The 21,356-nt window shown below is 40.8% G+C and overlaps 1 protein-coding gene across 1 annotated transcript in view; it reads left to right on the top strand.

Moving 5' to 3' along the window:
- The window catches only part of fhit (fragile histidine triad diadenosine triphosphatase), a 155,771-nt gene that overhangs the window by 60,910 nt on the left and 73,505 nt on the right, over positions 1-21,356 (top strand). The window contains exon 4 of the mRNA XM_004571419.3: positions 9,009-9,133. Coding sequence (XP_004571476.1) covers positions 9,028-9,133 — 106 coding nt within the window. The 5' untranslated portion in view covers positions 9,009-9,027. The remainder of the gene's footprint in view (positions 1-9,008; positions 9,134-21,356) is intronic.

Below are 21,356 nucleotides of genomic sequence, written 5' to 3'. Positions count from 1 at the left end.
ACCCGAAACTCTGGCTGATTGGGACCCACACCCAGTTTCCCACCTTGGCTCAGGCAATTAGAGGATCATCAGGGGGTCCTTTTGTCCCTCTGTGGGGGGAAACTCCCACTAGGTTTATATCTGGGACTCTCCACCATTTGACCTTAGAACTGAAGAAGCTTCTCGGATGAGAGGTGAAACGTCTTCAAGCAACTTAAAGAAGTCCAGACGCTTTTCTTTGCAAGCTCCTTTGACCATTGTATATATAACTTAAAAACAACAACTTCAGATTGTTTTCTTTGTTTTAATACAATCAACATAAAAATAAAGCTAGAGCCTGTGGACGGTATGTTCAAAATAGTACAGGCACAACATAGCTATTAATCATAAAACATCTCAAGTTATTTGAAAATTCTGAGGACAAAGAACACACAAGCACACAGTGCCTCAGTGATTCACAGAACTGTTTCACAGATCACAGAACTACATCAGAGTGTCACTTCGCAGGCAGCAATGTAGATAAAAATAATGTAATGCTGTTCCCCAAAGAAGTACAAGAACCACAGAATAAGTTAAATATATAAATCAAATATAATCAATTAGAAACACTCTCACATCAACATAAAAACATATAAACATAAAGCTGGAGCCTGAGGACAGTATGTCCAAAAGCACAACATAGCTATTAATCATAAAACACCTCAAGTTATTTGAAAATTCTGAGGACAAAGAACACACAAGCACACAGTGCCTCAGTGATTCACAGAAGTATATCACAGATCACAGAACTACATCAGGGTGTGTCATGCAGCACTTTCAGTGGGGTTGCATCGTTTATTTGACTCCTGATACCTGGCATCTTTTAGCTTTCACCAGCTCATCAATATCAGGCTTCACATCCTGAGCGGCAGCTAACTTCAGGAGTCACACTCAATCCGAGTCACACTGCAAGTCTATTATTTCAAGTTGGATCCGGACGGGCGGATCAAAGGGATTCACGGTGAACGGCGAGCACAAAACTTTGAAGTCTTTCTCCAGTTCACCAAAAATCTGAAATGGTTGCTCAAACTCTAGTAACAGTCCCGTTATTTTATCTTTGAACTGCTTCATATCTGCCACACTTTGGAAGTGAGCTGCATCACCACCAGCGAGCTGCGTCTCCCACAATAACAGCTTCAACTTGAAAGAACGGATGCTGTCATAATACTGCGTGACAACTTGCAGCTGTTTGTTCAAGTTATTCAGGTCCTCTGTAACATCCACCATAAATGCAAGGTGCTGCATCCATTCTGCGGAATGAAATTCTAAAACTGGTTTGCCCTTTTCTCCCATAAACTGTTCAATTTCTTGAACATAGATGTGGTCTTTCTCTCTGAGAAGACTGTCAAACTGACGGTGATTGAGGCTTCTGGATAAAATTAACAGTTTGGATGACCACCTTCATGACGTTATCCATTTTCAGTGACTTGCAACACAAAGCCTCCTGGTGCAAAATACAGTGAAAAGTCCAAAAATCATGTCCTGCATTTGCAGATTGCACTTTATCTCTGAACTTTTTTACAACGCCTGCTTTCTTCCCGATCATTGAGGGCGCACCATCTGTAGCCAGGCTGACAGCGCGGGACCAGTCCACTCCGACCCTGTCCAGCGCGCCGACGAGTGGGGTGAAAATATCAGATGCGGTCGTTGTATCTGTTATCGGTACCAACTCCACGAACTCCTCGGTGACGGTCAATGTGTCATCAACTCCGCGGATGAAAATTGCCAGTTGTGCAACATCTGTAATGTCCGTGCCTTCATCAATTGCAACTGAAAACACAATAAATAACTTTATTTTTGGCTTCAACTGTCTGTCCAAATCCACTGAAAGATCAGAAATCCTGTCGGCAACCGTGTTTCCTGTCAGGCTGATATTTGCAAAGGCCTGGCGCTTTTCAGGGCACACAATCTCCGATGCCTTCATCATACATGTTTTTACAAATTCACCCTCACTAAATGGTTTGGAAGCTAGTGCAATTTCGTTAGCAACGAGGTAGCCAGCTTTCACTGCAGTGTCACTGATGTCTGCTGCTGTTTCTTCAGATCCGCCAACAGTTCATTCACCTTCACTCTTCTCTGCTGTCCTTGAAAGTTGTCATATTTGTCGGCATGAAGACTCACATAGTGGCGACGGAGGTTATATTCTTTCAGCACTGCAACATGCTGGGAACACACCAAACTTACAGCTTTCACTTCCGTGAATAAATAGGAGGATGACCATTTTTCTTGGAACACTCTGCACTCTGCATCCACTTTTCTCTTTTTTGACAGAGACATATTGGGGCAATGAGGGTGCCAAAGCACATCAGGTTTAAATTTCACAGGCAAAACAAAGTAGCTCACAATTGCTATTGCGCCATCCAATGGACACAATTTGAACAGCAGTTTCTTTATTGAAAAATTGCTGCTCATTTTTATACTTTACAAAATCATCTCACGGGCCGGATTAAACCTGCTTGCGGGCCTGATCTGGCCCGCTGACCGTACGTTTGACACCCCTGCTCTAATGTCTGTGTCTCAGTCTCACGGCCCATGTTACCTCTACTTGCGGCCGCATAATGACCAGACAAAATATTTTTAAAAAATTATTATTCAAAAAATGGTCAAAGGAGCTTGCAAAGACAAGCATCTGGACTTCTTTAAGTTACTTGAAGACGTTTCACCTCTCATCCGAGAAGCTTCTTCAGTTCTAAGGTCAAATGGTGGAGAGTCCCAGATATAAACCTAGTGGGAGTTTCCCCCCACAGAGGGACAAAAGGACCCCCTGATGATCCTCTAATCGCCTGAGCCAAGGTGTGAAACTGGGTGTGGGTCCCAATCAGCCAGAGTTTCGGGTGAGTTCATTGTGAAACCTGGCCCCACCTTATCATGCGAATTCCTGAGGTCAGATGGCCCAGGATGTGAGTGGGCGTTAAGGCGTCTGGGAAGGGATCTCAGAACTGGATTATAGATGGCAGAGAGTTGGTGTCGTAAACCCCCGCCTCTGTTCAAAGATGGTCGCTCACAGTGGACATAGATGCTTCTTTCACTCCTCTTTCAAACTATCTGTCCTCTCTGTCCAAAATGTGAACATTGGCATCCTCGAAAGAGTGACCTTTATACGTAAGATGCAGTTGGACTGCTGAGTCTTGTCTTCCCTGGTGAACTTGATGTTCTTATCCACAGCGTTAATGTGCGCAGTGAAGGATTCCACTTCTTGTGTCTTGATTTTGACCCAGGTGTCGTCCACATATCTGTACCAGTGGCTGGGTACTCTTACTTTAAAAGAGCCAAGAGCCTTCCTTTCCACTTCCTCCATGTAAAGGTTGCTACAATAGGTGACACGGGGGAGCCCATGGCACAGCCATGTTTTTGTCTGTAAAAGCCTTCGTTGTATTTGAAATATGTAGTGGTGAGGCAGAGGTCTAACAGTGTGCAGATCTGATCGGGTGTGAAGTTGGTCCTGTCCTCCAAGGAGCTGTCTTCTTGTAGTCATTTTCTGACAGTCTCCACGGCCTCCGTGGTGGGTATGCAAGTGAAGAGAGAGACTACATCAAAGGACACCATGGTTTCATCTGGATCCAGGGTAAGTTTCTGGACCTTGTCGGTGAAGTCGGTGGAGTTCTTGATGTGGTGTGGGGTGTTCCCCATGAGAGGAGCAAGGATGGTAGCAAGGTGTTTAGCAATGTTATAAGTGGCTGAGTTTATGCTACTGACTATGGGTCTGAGTGGGACAGCTTCCTTGTGGATTTTAGGAAGTCCATAGATGCAGGGTATGGCATCCCCTGGGTAAAGGCGGTGATATGTGAGGCGGGCAATGATTTTGTCCTTTTCAAAGTCTTGAAGGCAAGCTATAACTTTCTTTTTGTAGCTGCTTGTGGGGTCTCGCTTTAAGGCTTCGTAGATATTGTTGTCACTGAGGAGAGTAGTGATCTTTGTGTGGTAATCTGTAGTGTTTAGGACCACGGTGCATCTTCCCTTATCAGCTGGTAAAACAGTGATGTTGTGGTCTTTGCTCAGGGAAGTGACGGCCTTCTTTTCCTGTATTGTGAGGTTGGATGGAGGGACTTTGGCACTGGAGAGTGTGGCTGAGACTTTCATCCTGATTTGCTCTGCTTCTGTCTGTGATAATTTATTAATCCGTATGGCAGATTCTGTGGCTGTGATGAGGTCCACTATGGGCAACTGTTGCGGGGAAATGGCAAAATTGAGTCCTTTGGCTAATACTCTCTTTTCAGGTTCAGTGAGAATCCTGTCTGAAAAGTTCTTCACCCATTTCTCCTGACTGTCTTCAGGTGTGTTTTCTTCTCCGGGTTGTGTAGATTCAGAATGAGGAGTGTGTGTTTTTGAAAGCAAGGTGTGAAATTTCCTGCGTTGTCTTTCTTTTCCTTTAGAGTGTTGGGCCCGCTATTCAAAAAATGATTTAATATGAAGGCAATAGGCAGAGTGTTACAGGCATCACCCTAAAGAATGTAGCCTGGTGGGCAGTGTAGTCTGTGCTGCAGGGCGAATGGACTGCCATACCTGTTATGTGTCTGTGAGCGAGGGAGGGAGAAACTCGACTGTACGCTGTGTTCGTGTTTTCCTCTGAAACAATAAGCTCCATTGGAGCAGCCTTTCAACGCCTCTCTCTGTCTCTCGCTAGCAAAGTGACCCAGACAACAAAGTAAAGCTAGTTTTCGACGTATTAGCCAGAGGTCCCTTTACTACAGTTCGGAGCCGCGGACCTGTTTTATATACGCGCGCTGAATAGTTTTCTACACGAGATCGCTGCAAAAAGTGCAGCCTTACCTAATGTCCACCTACTGTTACTCATTATATTAAGATTTAAACATCTGGTTGGTGTTGGTGTGGAGAGTAACCTTCAGTAATAGTAATAAATCACAGCAATAGGACATTCATGTAGTTGTAAACAGCATGATAATATATTAAGTAATTCAAAGATTCAGAATACGTTACTCTCATTGAGTAACATAACAGAATATGTTACAGAATACATTTTGGAGCATGTAATCTGTAATCTGTAGTGGAATACATTTTAAAAGTAACCTTCCCAACACTGGTTATATACATGGATGGTAAAGACAGCATAACCCTTTCTTGGCTAAATAAGAGAGCATTGCAATGATTTCCATCTAACTGTCTTGGTTTGACTATCATTATGAGTTGAGAGAATTTCACAAGGACTAGATATTCGTTATCGCAGGTCCTTCCTCCCAGCAGCCGTTAGACTTTGTAACCATCACTGCTCACAACAAACACAATAAATCGTTTACATCCCTGCTGGCATTTGCACAGTTTTTCCATTTTCTTTAAAAGTATGTTGTTGTTCTTTTAAGCACAAATATACAGCACATTTATTACATTGAAAAAATTATCTGATTATGCTATTTTTAATAACTGTACAGTCTCTTACTTCTTGTTTTTAATTTAATATTCTTCACTTTTTTGCATGCTCCATCTGCCTGTCACTTTACTGCCGGAACACCTGAATTTCCCCAGTGAGGGACAATAAAGGATATTTCTATTCTATTCTAGTCTTTGTATTACCACTTACTCCATTAGCGATCTACTTATCCTTTTGTCAACATGTAATTTTGGTCTGAAGATGTGATAAGTGTGCCTGACAGATATATTGTTCACTTATCTCCAATCAGAAAATTGAATCTAAATAAGATTCTCTTTTCACGACCTTTTTTCCTATTTGTGCCGAGTATGATGTAGGGGACTGCACAGTGAAAGTCTTGTCATAGATGTTCTTTAATTAAATGAAAGTCTCTTTTCTTACCCAGATTATGCATTAGCAGGTTGCTTCATCACTGACAGCAGGGCTCCCCTCCTGCTTTGCTAAGATTTTTATGAAAGAGTGTAGGTGGGTGTAGTAGAAAGGACCGGCAGCACACAGTGTCACCAGTACATGCATGTCTTTATTTACAATGCATTGATTTATTATATGTATGTGTATATATATATGTGTGTGTATATATATATATATATGTGTGTGCGTGTGTATATATATGTGTGTGTGTATATATATATATATATATATATATATATATATATATATATATATATATATATATATTATATATATATATTAGGGGTGCAACGATACACAAAATTCACGGTTCGGTTCGATACTTTGGTGTCACGGTTCGATATTTTTTCGATACAAAAAAAATGTTCATGCCTTTTTAATTTGTCATTTATTAAAATTATAAATATATATTTTAACTCAAAAGTACAGTTTTTAAATTTAACCCTAACCCTTGTGCGTGTTTTTTATTTTGACAGCGAATGCGCACCTGCGGACCACTTATGTGCAGCCCTGGTTATTTAGCTCGTCATATTGCAGCCACAGAAATTCTTTTGTCCATGAAACCATAAAGCTGCACTTTCTTTTTGCCTTATAGTCTGATTTGTCATAACTTCTGTGTTTTGTGGTAAGCTTTTCTTTGGCTGTCACTTCTTCACCCTGACCTGTCTTATTTGGCTCAGCAGAACTGAAATGCTTTTACACACTCACTCACATAAGCTCAGCGATTCTCTGCGCGATCAACCTCTCACATGTTTAAGCTGCGGGAGATTTCACTTGTCATGTTTGCATAGTAAGCTAACGATTAATAAGACGATGTCAGAGGAATTGGTGCACAAATTATCATCACTCACAGATCAGTGCTGTCGCTCTCTATACACAGTTCGCACGATTGCAAAGTGAAAGCAAAAAAACAAGCGCAAATTCAAACGTGATTTCAATATGTCACATATTGACAGTGGCTCACCGATGCCAATGACATAATTACCCAGCTACATTTCCGAAAGAATGCAAAAGCATTGACATATATTTTTCCTTCCTACAATAGCCCGACGGGCAGGGAAGAGATAGATTTTGGTAGCCCGACTGAAAAAATCGCTAGCCCCAGGACGTCGGGCTAGCGATTTTGCGAGCCCTGTATCTGATTGAGGAATCACTCATCTTTGGAAAAGAGAGTTTATTACAGAGAAATGTCTCTTTCCAAAATAAAAGCTATACTATCCGCTTCTTCTGGGCTATATTCTCAGCAGCATAAGGAGAATCATGTGCTAACAGCTGTCTAAATGACTCGGCTAAAGTTAGTAGCATGCTTGTTGTTTTTGTCTTTGCACTAGGATGATGTCGGCGTAAATGTACAGTCATATTCGTTGTGTTCCCACTAGTGCTTTCAGGTTAATCTCGTTGAAATGACCTTAACGCCACAACACGGCAAATCTCCGTTAACGAGCTACCGCCGATCGCCCCGTGCATGGGGCTAGACGGCAAACATGTTAACGAGCTAACTGCGCTAACACACTAGTTCCCACCCATGTAATTAAGCATTGCGTGGCACATCCAACATACTGTTTTACTTTAGTCCATGACTCGCTTACCTTCAGGGTCATACGTCACATGAAAACCAAAATAATTCCAAACGCCAGATCTGAATGAGAGTGGGGGAGGTCCATCTTGCAAGGAGAGCTTAACTTCTGTCTCGCTAGCTTGCCCTGCGCTCTTCCTTCTGACTATGCTGTCTGTGTTGAGCGCTCAGTGGATCTGCGCTCGACAGTGCAGCCTAGGCGGAGTAGTCGAACGCAGATTCACTGAGCGCTCAACACAGACAGCATCGTCAGAAGGAAAGTTGATAAAATAAATTACAAATGTTGTATTGTTCGATACATATGCGTACTGAACCGAAAGCACTGTATCGAACGGTTCAATATCGATACGAAAATTGTTGCACCCCTAATATATATATATATATATACACACACACACATTTCAGAAGTGGACCATTGGGATTGGTAAGGAAATACACATCTTATAGAAAAATGCAGCCAGTTCATTTAAATAATGGTCATCAGTGTATCAGGAGCAAATAAGTGGGTGAAAACAAACCAATGAAACTTGCTAACCAAAGTAATAAGGGTTAATAATGCATATTATTATTTGTGTCTTTCTGTGCTGAAACAGAAAGGAAATTCAGATCAGTGAACAGCAGCTGAGGGATCACTGACCTCCCAACAATACAACAGATGCTCTTATATCAGGATTAGTGTGTGGATCAATGTGTAAATTGGAGTGATCTTTGGATCAATCCAACAACACAGGAGAAACGCATTATTTATTCAAAGGAGGGCTGATTTATTATAAATTATTCCACTAAAAAAAAAAAAGAATATCAACTGAATTCTAAGTGTTACCGTTGACATGTTGCAGAACATATACTTACTGTCAGATCCTGAACCACACATGCATTAATGAATGCATGTGCCACCTTAAACGTACACATCAGGCTGCTCCAGCATATTTAAGTCATTATTACATATTGTGGGATTCAGAAATTGATTGAACACATTATGCATGTCTCCGAGTTAATATCAGTATATTAATGGACATTTTCACTGGTATGTAACAATATTAGACAGCATAAAAAGAAAGTGGCTTTGTGTGTGTGCTCTGTTCAAAAAAGAACATGAGTCACCATGAAACCTATTCTGGCTGTTTGTAATAAACAATAAAAAGACGTATCTTTCACTGCCTACAATTCTCCACTTTAACTTCAGTTAAGTTCAGCTCTGTTTTATCAGACTAGCAGTATTAATGAGGACCAGAAATATATGGAGCTCAGCTCTGAACGTGCACTCAGAGAATAGCTAAGCCGAGGTTTGGCCCTGTGTGTACACTACCACAACTACACAACTACCACATCTGGAGCAAACAAAGTTAAACTTAGCGGTAAATCTTATGCCACAGTACATCCCACTTATCATTAATCAACAAATACTCAAATACCTACAAATCAACACACAAAATAGAACCAAACAAAATGTGAGAAAATTACAGCTGGAAAATTGCCTTTCAGTTACAAAGCAGACTCTGGTAGAGCCCACAAAAAGAGGGCTCTGCCTGGGACAGACCATAAATACAGCCAGTGAACAGAAGCTTTGTTTAGTGTGATGTTACTGACAACCTGCTGCACCTGCATTTCTTCCAGGCCTGGCAGTCAGTGACACATGGCGACTCTACGCTTCGGACAGCATCTCATCAAGCTCTCGGCTGTGTTCCTGCAGACTGAGCTGTCCTTCGCACTGGTCAACAGGAAGCCTGTGGTGCCCGGACGTATCTTTTCATTACTTACAGGTTAGAGGTGTTTAGCTTTGTGTGCTGCAGTGCGGGTTTGTTTCTTAGCACCTTTCAGAGCCTTCTTTCCCTGGGGCTGTCCACACACTTTGTTGTGTTAGCTTTATTAGAGCGATGGACAAAGACACTGTTTTTTCTTTTTCTTCTGTGAAAAAGGTGCCTTTACGGCTTGCACCACAACATTAATGAAAATGATTTTAATCCAGACAACTGGCACTCCTCATGTAAAGTTTTAAAATTTTACTTAATTACAGTAACAAAGTATTTTTCAAAGTATTTGTACTTTGCTCCTTCCCACCTCTGAGTATGACACCAGTATGCATGTCTGAAACATCCACACAAGTCTCTTTAAGCATGTCCCTGTCTGTAGAGTCGTAACATTCCTGCAGAGCACAGACTGTTACTTTCCTGGGACTGCGAACCAGTGCTTTGAGTTTTGTACTATCATTGATCTCTAATTTCATCAAACGTTTTCACAGCTGGTCTCTTGATTTTGGTTTGCAGTACAGAGGTAACTCGCTATAACGTGGTTCACCTTTCGCAGCCTCGCTGTTTTGTGGATTTATTTTTTTTGTGCGATTTTGCATGCTTTTGTTTGTTTGTTTGTTTGTTTGTTTTTTACAGCGCATTGTGTTCTGCGTCCTGATTGGCTGTGGAGCATTGTCAATCAATCTCCTCCATGCCGTGTCTCTTGTACAGTACAGGGTGCGTTCAGGTTGTCAGATTTACATAAATCTGTGATTGCTAGCAGTGTGATTCTGAAGTGCTGTACTGTATGTTTGTAAGTTTTCTCCCCAACAAACAACAATGTTGACGAATCGTTTTGCACTGTCTAAGGCAACCGTGGGGCCCTTTGGTTTCTATAATACTGGACTACAAAAACTTTACGGTTTGAACTTTGAGAGTTTAAACCTGCGACAGACTGGCGACCTGTCCAGGGTGTACCCCTCCTCTCGCCCTATGACAGCTGGGATAGGCTCCAGCGCCCCCCGCGACCCTGAAAAGGATCAGCGGAAGCGAACGGATGGATGGATGGAGTTTAAACAAGAGAGAAAAATTTGAAAATGTTCCTGCCTGTCTGAGAAAAGTGTATAAAGTCTGTAGTGACGGGTTTTACAGCCTTAAAACATCTATAATAATTGTAAAAAAATAAAGTTGGCTACTTCGTGGATTTCACCTATCGCGGGTTATTTTTAGAACGTAACTCCCGCGATACACGAGGGACTGCTGTATTTCTAGCTCCCTAGTTCTTTGGTGATTTCTAGTCTTTTGGTTTCTGTCTCTGTGTTCCTTGTTAGCTCTGTCTCCCCTTGTCAAGTCTGCGTCTCTGTGTTATGTTTCCTGTTTTACTTTGTCCTATGTTCATGTTTTCAGTTTTGCTTCCCCTTGGTCTCATCATGTTTGATTACTCCCAGCTGTGCTCTCCTCCTGTGTCTCATTCCCCTGCTATCCCTCTGTGTATTTAAGCCCTGTGCTCGTTTGTCTGCATGCCATCCTCTGTATCATCCTCTGTATTTATGTCTCAGGCTCCTCCTTCCCGGCATTCCAGTTTTTGTAATGTTTTCTACTTTCCTTATGTTCTTTTGTTAGTTTCTACCAGTTTGGGTTTTGTTAGTTTAAGTCCCCACCATGCTCCTGCACTATAAATAAACTCCCTCAATGCTACGCTGTCATCAGTGCCTGCCCTTGGGTCGGGGCAGTTAAAAAGCATGGTTCCATGACAGTTACTACTGAGTACCAATCCTGTAAATCGTTGCATTTTACATTTTCTAATTTATCTCAATGAAGAATTTGGCCACTTTCAGACTAGCCTCACTAATCTGAAATTCTGAAAGTAGAAATTCTGGAATAAAAACAATATTTTGTATTTGTTCACTTAAAACTGGATCATAAATGAATTTTTACATTTTTCCTGAGTTGTCAGTAGCTGTTCAGTGTGCAAGGTGATGAGCAGAAGGTACTTGAAAGTACATCAGGTGGAAATGGCTATCGTACATGAAGCCTCTGGGCATCTCCAACTTTCAGTTGATGCTTTGAATTAGCGTGTTAGCATTCTATCTTTAATTGCTGACTTCCTGTTCATTAACTGTCAGTAGCAGATGCACTTCTGAGTGCTTTCACCAAATATTTATAAATGAATGGATATGAAACCTATTTCGATTCAGTATAGAAACCTGTAAAAAATAAACATGCGTATTCTCTTCTTTCCTGTCCTTATGAGACAAACATGGTGGTGTTGGTCTGCAGAATCTGATAATATAAAACTGTGTGTAAGGGTTTGTACACTAGTATTGTAAAACTGAACATAGTCACTCATCAATGCCGAAAGTATGCTATTTAATTTCTGTCTTAGCATGAAAGAAACAGCAAAGACACAAGGAGTAGAGATAGAGAAGGTAGATGAGTTACCTACCCAGGGTTGACCTACCAAAGCCACAGACACAAGAGCACAAGAGAGGTGAAGAAACATGGAGACGGGTCTTAGGGGTGATCTGTGACAGAAGGATAGCAGCAAGAGAGAAAGGAAAGGTTTACAAGATGGCAGTGAGAGCTGCTGTCGTGTATGGTTTGTATGTATCAATTTCCTGATTCGAATCGATTTTAGTTTGAATAATGCGATATTAATTCAATTTTTAAATATAAATGTTACTCAGAATATTATGACATATAGATTTGATAATTTCATAATATATAGCTATCTATGGATGGTTCCACACAAACTTAATTCATTATTTAACAATACAGGAAACCAGCATGTAAAGGTTGTAATTTCACTGGTGGAAGATGAGTCACAGTAGACTGACAAAGAAATATTAATGGACCAAAGGACAAAACACAGAGAAATGGACACAGTAACAGGAAGAGATAAACACAGAGACAAGAACTAAAGACAGGAACTTGACAAGACAGAGAACACAGAACGCCACATTGACAGACGACACAGAGACATGACAACGGGGACTTGAGTAGAGAGACTGAAGGTAAAAAAAACATGGAGAGACTCATGACAGGACACGGAGGTGAGAGTAGGACAGAGTGGACACAAATGGGAACTAACACCAAAAGGAACAAAGAACTAAAGATAATTAATTCAGAAAAACATAAATGATTTCCTACTTTCAAAGAAAGTCCTGAACAGAAATGCAAAATGTTGGAATCAAAGACCCAAGGTCACTGTTAGCACTCCGTGCCAGATTGTCCTGAGGAGTCGTGAAAACAGGATGGCTAGTAGATGGTGAGGAGAAAGCATAGTCTTAGGACTATGAAGCCCCTGGTTCATGTGTCTAATTGTAGCGGCGCTACCTTACGTGTTCGTGTCCAGGCTCGGTGGTAGCATTGCAGGTGGCGGTGGTAGACGGTGGGAACTGCGGGCTCATCTCATGTCCACGAAGCAGCAGGGGTTGATATCCTAGAGAGGCTGGGATTCAAGTTTGGTGGTGTTCTTGCAAACTATGTGTGAGCACACACAGCATTTTCATTTTGGTCATCTGTGAGGTGACGTAGCACGGGTTTCTCCTCCATCACTCTCCTCTCCTTCCACAAATAGAGTGATAGAGAGGTACACAAGAACGGTGTAAAAAGAAAGTACACCCTCCGTCAGTTTCGTGTACCACTACGTAATAATGTTAATATGGCAAGTTGGAAAAATAGGTAAATCAGATGAACAATACAGCATGACATAAGATACATATGACTCAATGCCATTATTCAGTATAAAAAAAATAACTTAAAAAGAATCAAGAAATTGCGCTTGATTTCAGATTTTGTCTCAGAGAAAGTGCAAAAATTCAAATAGGTACATTTTAATTCTAGGGCCTCATTAAGCATGTTACACATTCATACCACAAATTTAATTAGTAAAAGACTGAAGCGGCTTATTTGGAAGGCTTTTCCAAATGACAGGCTTAGCTTAGAGCTACATCTAAAAAAACACAAGACCTTTAAATCAATGGCCCTCGTTCACTAATAGTGCATATACACAAATGCGTTACATAAATAGCGCATGTGAATGTTACACTCAAGTCCAGACCTCAATCTCATTGAAACTCTGTGACCTGAAGAAAGCTGTGCATAAACAAAGCTGTGCGCTGCGGCAATATCATAAAAAGAGTGGCCCACAGTGACAATGACCACTGATAATCACTGATAGTCCTCTTTGGGTCATGCCTATAGGACTTGACCCTTCTCTTTTCCATGTCCCCCCTGTTAAATAGCAGAACAAAATAGAGTTAGACAAGTGCAATTCAAGTGATTTGATTATTGTGTAATTTTTAATTAGATGCACCGATCAAGACGGGAGCTGCCGCAGTGGGTGTGGCTGGTAAGATGCCAGGCCTGCAACGCTACTCAGGGCTGCTGGTTTTTATCAGAGTAGGCATATTCTAGATGTCCAGAATATAGAGTCACATCTCAGCTCTGTCCAAGCTCTGCACTGCCTACAGGGTAATACTCACAGGATCAGAGAATGGACTTATTATCCAGATTTGCTGTATTGGATCGGCCTTGTAGTTTTTCCACACATTGCTTTTGAGTTTCAGTTTAGCTTTAGTTAAGCTGATAATGACGAGGTAGGATGTTTCATGGATTTGTTGCTGATTTTTTTTTGTAAGACCTGGTAATGACGAGACAGTTTTCAGAATGATATTTGAAACCTGAGATGTGAATAAGAGCATACTGGTTTTGTTTTTTTACCATGACTGTACACTTTGAGCCCAATCATCACCCATGCTGGCTTTGAATTAGAAAAAATTCAGAATACCATATGATCCCGGCCGTTTAGTCTGTTCAGCTAGAACTGCCTCTGACTCCACCCGACAGGGAAGCAATGGCCTCTTATACTGATTGTATGAAAACAGCTTCAAAAGCCACCAATGTCGTACAGAAGCTGCAGGAAATGTCAAGATAATTTGACAGCATTTGAAAAACTTATGCAGTGTTTTATTTGTGTGTGTGTGTGTACTGACACAGCTAATACAGCTTCTTTTCTTTCTGACTGACTTAATTGAATGATTTATGTATTTATTGTTTGCTATTTATTTCAAAAGTGTGAAGTGGATCCAAAGATTTGGTTTAAAATGTGTTGGAAAAAAATAAAATAAATTATGCAGGCGGCCTTGGTGAGCTGTGAAGCACAGTGCAGCGACTAATTATCTGTCCTGAGGCTTGTCTGATCTTGTCAGCAGTCTAGTTACACTATCTGCAAAGATACATACACATGTCACAAAGTTTTACAGGGTAGAGTAAAATGTCAGTCATTTGAGCTACATGTATATATTAGATATATATTAATTAATTAATTAATTAATTAAAATTATTTATGTAACCCACCTAAAATTTGCCTCATGAAAATTAACTGCTGCCCCCAAAGAATGTCAGTAGGTGGCACTATGGGATTGTTTAGTGCTTGCAAACTTGAGTTGTTATAGTGAAGGAGAACAACGCTAAGGCTACGTATGCTGGTCGGACCAACTTTCCTAGAGTTTTCCTTCGTTTAATTAATTCATTTACCAGAGAGCAGAGGAAGGGAAAATATGCACCACTACAGCCAAGACCTTCCACTTGCGTTGTGTTAGCCTATGGGAAACTGTTGAAGTTCTTTCCCCAGTTTTTAATGTGCTTTGTGTAATATCTCAGCGCTTGACAACTACATGTGAAAAGTAGCTGCTGAGGGAGTGTCCTGTTTTATAGCTGGAAGCCTGTGGTTGTTGCTGGTAATTGGTCCAACCTTTATGTGCTTAGCCAGTTTACAGTGTTTTTTTGTGGAACGTGGATCAACACAGCACAATGCAATAATCTGCTAGCAATTCATGGTTAACAACAGAAAAAAAGGTCATATTTTAAGAGCTTTACATAGGGCTCTGCTAGCTTTCTCTGTCAAAGTTTTCGCTCTACTTTTATAACACATACTGAAATTTGAAATCTTTCACTGTTTATGACACATTCACAAAGGCCTTGTTGGTACATGCATTTATTGTGTTTAGTAATATATAGAAATTAGTCAAGCAATGTCTCTGCTTGCTGATCATCACATTTGTAATGTCCAGTCATTTATACACTGCACAGCATAAAAAAGTTGTTGAGTTTTGTTTACATACAGTCTGCCGTTATAGTCAATATGTATATATTAGTGCACATATAACTGAAAAATATGACCACTTTCATATCTATACCAGGCACAGAGGTATTTATATATATAAATCTACTTTAAATAAAGCAAGCAAGACTGCTTGCGACCATTTGTTCTGTTTGCTCCTTAGTTTAGTTTTTGCAGTTTGTCAGTGTGAGTTCAACACTTTTCAACTCGTTTGACTGAAACAAAACTGTGACTTCCGTTCACAGACACGTGCCATCGAAAATTTCCTCAAAAGTCAATGTGCCATATGATTGCATTAGCAATAAATTTAATAGCGCTCTATATTAACAGTTACACACTATATAAAACAACTTTATAGGATTATATTTGTTCGCAGATGTTGGCAGCTGTCAGCGAATACTTATCAGCTATTTTGAAACAAAAAAAAACTTTTTATCCATAACAGCAAATGAACTGTTGTCAATGGAAAATTGTACTTAGTAGTCAGTATAATATTTTAATGATATAAGTTTGATATGGTAGAATACTGCATGTAATCATGTTTAGAAGTATATATTTGGTGGCATATTGAAAGAATGTCTCATCCTAGGGGGTCTGTGACATTCTTTCAAGGTGTTCTGGCGTTCACCCCCACATCCTGGGAGAGGTCGTACCTTGTCTTATTGTTTTACGGTAGGATTAACGTAGCTATGTCAGGTTTAGTTTAAGTGCTTTTTTACATATAGATGAACTGCTGGATTTTCCAGACCAGCAGGTTAAGGGAAGTCGTATATGGGGCCACACTCTGACCCCACACACACACACACACACACACACACACACACACACACACACACACACACACACCCCTCCACGATCCAATGTAAGGAACAAACGCTCACTGAAGAGTATAAATAAAGACCAGGGCAGTTTCTCAGTGCGAGTCTCAGTTCTGGAGGCTGCCCTTGTTAGCAAGAAGTTCTGTGTGTTTCTCTTCTCTGATTCTCTACTGAAGAAGTGTTTTAGAGTATATTTCTTAACAACTGTACAACAGAAAATCCAAATGCTATTTATGGTCTCCTCATAACAATGATAAGAAAAATAAACTGGGCCAATATGGCATGTTTGTTAATACAGAGACACACATGTTAATGTGATCTGTGGTCTCCCACTCAGAGACACAGGTCTCCGAGTGTCCAGCATTCAGAGGCTACCTGAGGACTCATGTGAGAGAAAACCTGCTCACACAGACATGTAGAGCCAAACACTGTCAATAAGGCCTCTGCAATGTTCTAAAGCCAGTTAACCCTTTAAGACCTACCATAGAACCAAGTCCGCCAGAGCTTACTTTATATTTTTACATGCTGTGGAGCCATTTTTGGGAGCATTTCAAGTTTATATACATCAATACAACCAGTATAGCCCATATTTTAAATATATGTATGCATTAAGTCCATAGTAACTACATTAATTGCAAAAAAGTGCAATAAACTACAAGAAAATTGAAAATCTTTTTGTTTGTTTTTTTACATAAATTTCTACTTGGAGAAATTTAAGAGGTTTATCCCTCAAAATTTTAAATACAAAAAAATTGCAAAAAATAGTTTACAACAACAGGAAATTTATTTTAAGTGTCTTCATAGTTTAATTTAGAGATACAGCAATTTTTATATACTGCAGGAAAAACGAAAAAACAATCCTATGATGCAAATTTGCAAAGAAAACAGCAGGTGCATCAAAATAAACTATTTCCAGCAGTGCAATTCGAGTTCTAAGCATCCCAGCAACTATTCAGAAAAGTCAAACATGACTTATAAAAACACCAGTATAGGCTTTTAAGGCCTACAACTACATTTTCCGCGAAAATGACGTCACTTCCGGGCAGGAAATGGTGGACATGCGATCGTTCGCTGACAGCTTTTTCAATGTGGGAAGTGTTATGAACAGCTGATCGGATCGGCAAAGCGTGTTTCTGGAATATTATGTTTTTGTTGCTGCAAGTGCTTTTTATGCAATTTTTGCAAAGCTTTATGTGGAAGGAAACCGTGACCGAGGACAAGCTGATGGCATAAGATGTAATCAAATCAAATCAAATCAAAATTTATTTATATAGCACATAGTAAAAAAACAGTGTTGACCATAGTGCTTCACAGTCAATAAAAACATGAGACAGTTAAAACAAACAATAAAAGAGGACAACAAACAATAGGTAACAACGCAACAAGCTAAAACAGCCAACTAGACAGAATCAAAAGCCAAAGTAAAAAAATAAGTTTTAAGACGTAATTTAAAAGACTGGATAGACTCGGCAGTGCGAATATGAACGGGGAGGTTATTCCAGAGTCTGGGTGCCACAGATGCAAAGGCCCGGTCACCTCTCGACTTCATTCGAGTCCTAGGTTGTGCTAGGAGCCTGTGGTTGGACGATCTAAGTGCTCTGTTGGGATTGTATGAGTGGAGTAAATCAGAAAGATAACTGGGCGCTAAATTATTCAAAATATTAAAAGTGAACAAAAGAATTTTAAAATCTATACGATATTTAACAGGGAGCCAATGTAATTTGGCTAAAATTGGAGTTATGTGTTCATGAATTCTCGTACCTGTTAAAAGACGCGCAGCTGCATTTTGAATTAACTGGAGCCGGCAAAGAGAGGAGTGTTGGAGGCCCGAGTAGAGGCAGTTACAGTAGACCAATCTGGATGTAATAAATGTGTGGATAAGCGTTTCAAGGTCCTTTAAAGGAAGGAACGGCTTTGCTTTGGAAATCTGACGCAACTGGTAAAAGCTGTTTTTTACCACAGTGGACACCTGTTTCTCGAGTTTAAAAGAGCCATCCAGGAACACTCCGAGGTTTCTTACAGTGGACGAAAGATGGCTAGTGAGAGGGCCTAGGGCATCAACTAACTGGTCTAGCGGAGTGTGACTACCAAAGACTATGGTTTCGGTCTTATTCTCGTTCAATGTAAGAAAATTATGTGATAACCAAATTTTAACTTCATGCAAACAGTTGAACAGAGGTTGAACAGAGGAACGCAAAAGAAGGCAAAGAAGCAGTCACATCGGATTTCAAAGGTAAATTAATCTGGATATCATCGGCATAACAGTGAAAGGAGATGTTGTATTTACTAAAAATTAATCCCAAGGGCAACATGTACAAAGAGAAGAGAGCAGGACCGAGCACGGACCCTTGAGGCACACCACAATAAATAGGGGCAGAAGCCGAGGAGTGTTGCCCCATAGCAACAGAGAACGACCTCTCTGAGAGGTAGGATTTAAACCAAGATAAAACCGTACCTTTGAGACCAACAACATGTTCCAGTCTTGATAGAAGAATGTTGTGGTTAACCGTGTCAAAAGCAGCAGACAAGTCAAGTAAAACTAAGACCACAGAATATCCAGAGTAAGGCTCTAAGTAAGGCTGTCTCTGTGCTGTGGCGAGGTTTAAAACCAGACTGAAACTTTTCATTAATAGCATTTGCATCTAAAAAGGCCTGTAGTTGTTTTAGAACTACCTTTTCCAATATTTTGGAAATAAAAGGGAGTTTGGAACTCCTCCAGTTTCATATGCAAAAAAAATTATTGCGCTAGCTTACACGGTTCAGGTTCTACAGGGATCTAAAAATAGTTATGAGAAACGGAGCGTGCCCGCTCCAACTGGCTTTAAAGGGTTAAACCTGTCAGGTAGTGATGTCCAGCAGGTGAACATGCAGCTCCATGAACACGCACAGCTGTGGATTCCAGCTGAGTTCGTAGTTCTGCAAACTTTGACCCCACAGAGTCGAGCTTTTCAGTTCAATCAGCTGCATTTCGATGTCCTCTGTGTCCAGCCAGTTAATGCGAGACAAATCCAGCTGACAAACCTTTCTGGTTTGATCAGAAAAGAAAACATTGGTCCAAACACCTGAAAGTCCCGAAAACACATTGTGAATTCTGTCTCGAGTCTACGGATGTATCCGTGGTGCTGATGCTGCGCTGAGCCGACAGCTCCTGAAGCATTTGAAGTGTCAGAATGTGGAAATTTCAACATCGCTTTAAAAGACTGCCAGCTAGCAACGTCCCTCTCACCGGTAGGCGAAGTGATTTTAGCCAATTACAAGTTGAATCTGGTAGTTGGGGTTGTTAGCTGAGATACCATCATTAGGAAGCGGCACAACTAATGTGTCTATGCGAGCTAATTTGCGATGTGCACTGCTGGCCCGGCATTTATTTTTTAATGCACCCTCTCAGATTAATTCACTGCATGTCGTGCCCAGGGCTGGACTGGGACAAAAACACAGCCCGGGCATTTTGACTAGAGACCGGCCCCCCAGTTATTAAAGCCATAAAGCCTTTGAATAAAAACAAACACTGTGGTGACAGTGATGTACAGTCTTGTTGGTATATGTATGATTTCTATACGTTTGACATCAGATTAAAACTTTGGTTGTAAGATTCAGATAATTATTTATTAAAAGCGAGACATTTTAAATGAGAATAAGAAAGAAAAGTATTTCTTTGTGCCCCCCTCTCCCTTTTAATGCCCTACCTGCCCCCCTGGCAACACTTTGCTAGGCCCGCCCCTGCACAGTTACCAGCTGTCAGCTGCTTAGAAAAGGATGCTGGTGTTATTTGTCTCTCAGAAACAGTTCATAACTTCCCTTCAACTCATTCATGTCACCTAAAAGGTAAACCTGTTTCTCCATCACCTGTTCAGCTCTGATGATCCAGTAAGGACATCTCCTGGTTTCATCTTCATGTTTCCCTCTCACCAGATAACCAAACCGACATCGTGACCAGCAGCTTTACAGCTGTGGCTCCAGCAAACATCAGCTGATACTAGAAATTAATATTAAATAAATTCTAACAACAGCTGATCAAGCTTGAACGTGCTGCTGTTGTTTAGCGCGACATCCGCTGGTTTCCTCTTTCTGGCGCAAAGTGAGCGATAAACAAACAGGAGAGACGATCAGCTGATCATTGATCAGTTTTCATGATTGAAGTAGCAACAGGAGAGGCAGGGGAGAGAATGAGAGGAGAAGAGGCAGCTGTGCAGCAAAGACAGAATAAATCCAACTTTGTGTCTTTTTCATTGTAGCTGAAGTCCGGGACAAACTGTGTTCCTTCTCAGCTCAACACGAAACGCGTAATACATTTTTTCCAAATCAAAGAATTGGAATGGTATATGACAGTATCAGTATTCGTTTAATCTAGTTAATAAATAAGTATACTGACCTTCCAGTGAACAGAGTTTACTTACACTGTTGGTGTACTCCCTGTCCAGTGTTGTTGGAGGCAAACGGCTGTGCTCTGTGGCTTCTTATCAACAAGACAGTGAGTGAGTTGTCTCTTTAGCATCTTCATTAAGTGGCTGGGAAATTCAGCCAAGCAAAAAGACCTGGGGTTATTGTCTCCTTTTGATAGTGCCAGTGCACAGAGAGCTTGTCATTTGTCTCCTTAGCTTCAGCCCTCTCACTCACCTGTCTTATTTTTCTGCCCACCAGGCTAGTAGTTAGTCTACACAGAAATGTGATCATCTTGCCCTTCTGCATTTCTAGCCCTGAGCTGTCTGATAAAGGCTCCATTTACTCACAAAATAATAGTTATCTGTACAGCAGTCCTGTTCAAGGACACTGTGGTGGGTTATAAGATAATAAACAATTCAACCTCTTAAGGACACAGCTGGGGTTTATGTTAGGTTCTTTAAAAATGGAGTTTGTCATTACTGCTGTCCAGATGAGCAGTTCTGGATCATCTACTCTATAGCTAAAACTATCGCTTCACTATCTAAAATGTACATTCAGTTCAATTCAATTCAATTTTATTTATATAGCGCCAAACCACAACAGCGGTCACCTCAAGGCGCTTTACATTGTAAAGGTAGACCCTACACTAATAGATACAGAGAAAAACCCAACAATCATATGACCCCCTATGAGCAAGCACTTTGGCGACAGTGGGAAGGAAAAACTCCCTTTTAACAGGAAGAAACCTCCGGCAGAACCAGGCTCAGGGAGGGGCGGGCCCATCTGCTGTGATTGGTTGGGGTGAGAGAAGGAAGACAGGATAAAGACATGCTGTGGAAGAGAGACAGAGGTTAATAACAGATATGATTCAATGCAGAGAGGTCTGTTAACACATAGTGAGTGAGAA

This window comes from Maylandia zebra, linkage group LG5, assembly GCF_041146795.1.
Source record: "Maylandia zebra isolate NMK-2024a linkage group LG5, Mzebra_GT3a, whole genome shotgun sequence".
In the NCBI taxonomy this organism is placed as follows: domain Eukaryota; kingdom Metazoa; phylum Chordata; class Actinopteri; order Cichliformes; family Cichlidae; genus Maylandia; species Maylandia zebra.
The sequence above is the reverse complement of the archived record's forward strand: the minus strand, read 5'-3'. Positions and strand labels throughout refer to the sequence as shown.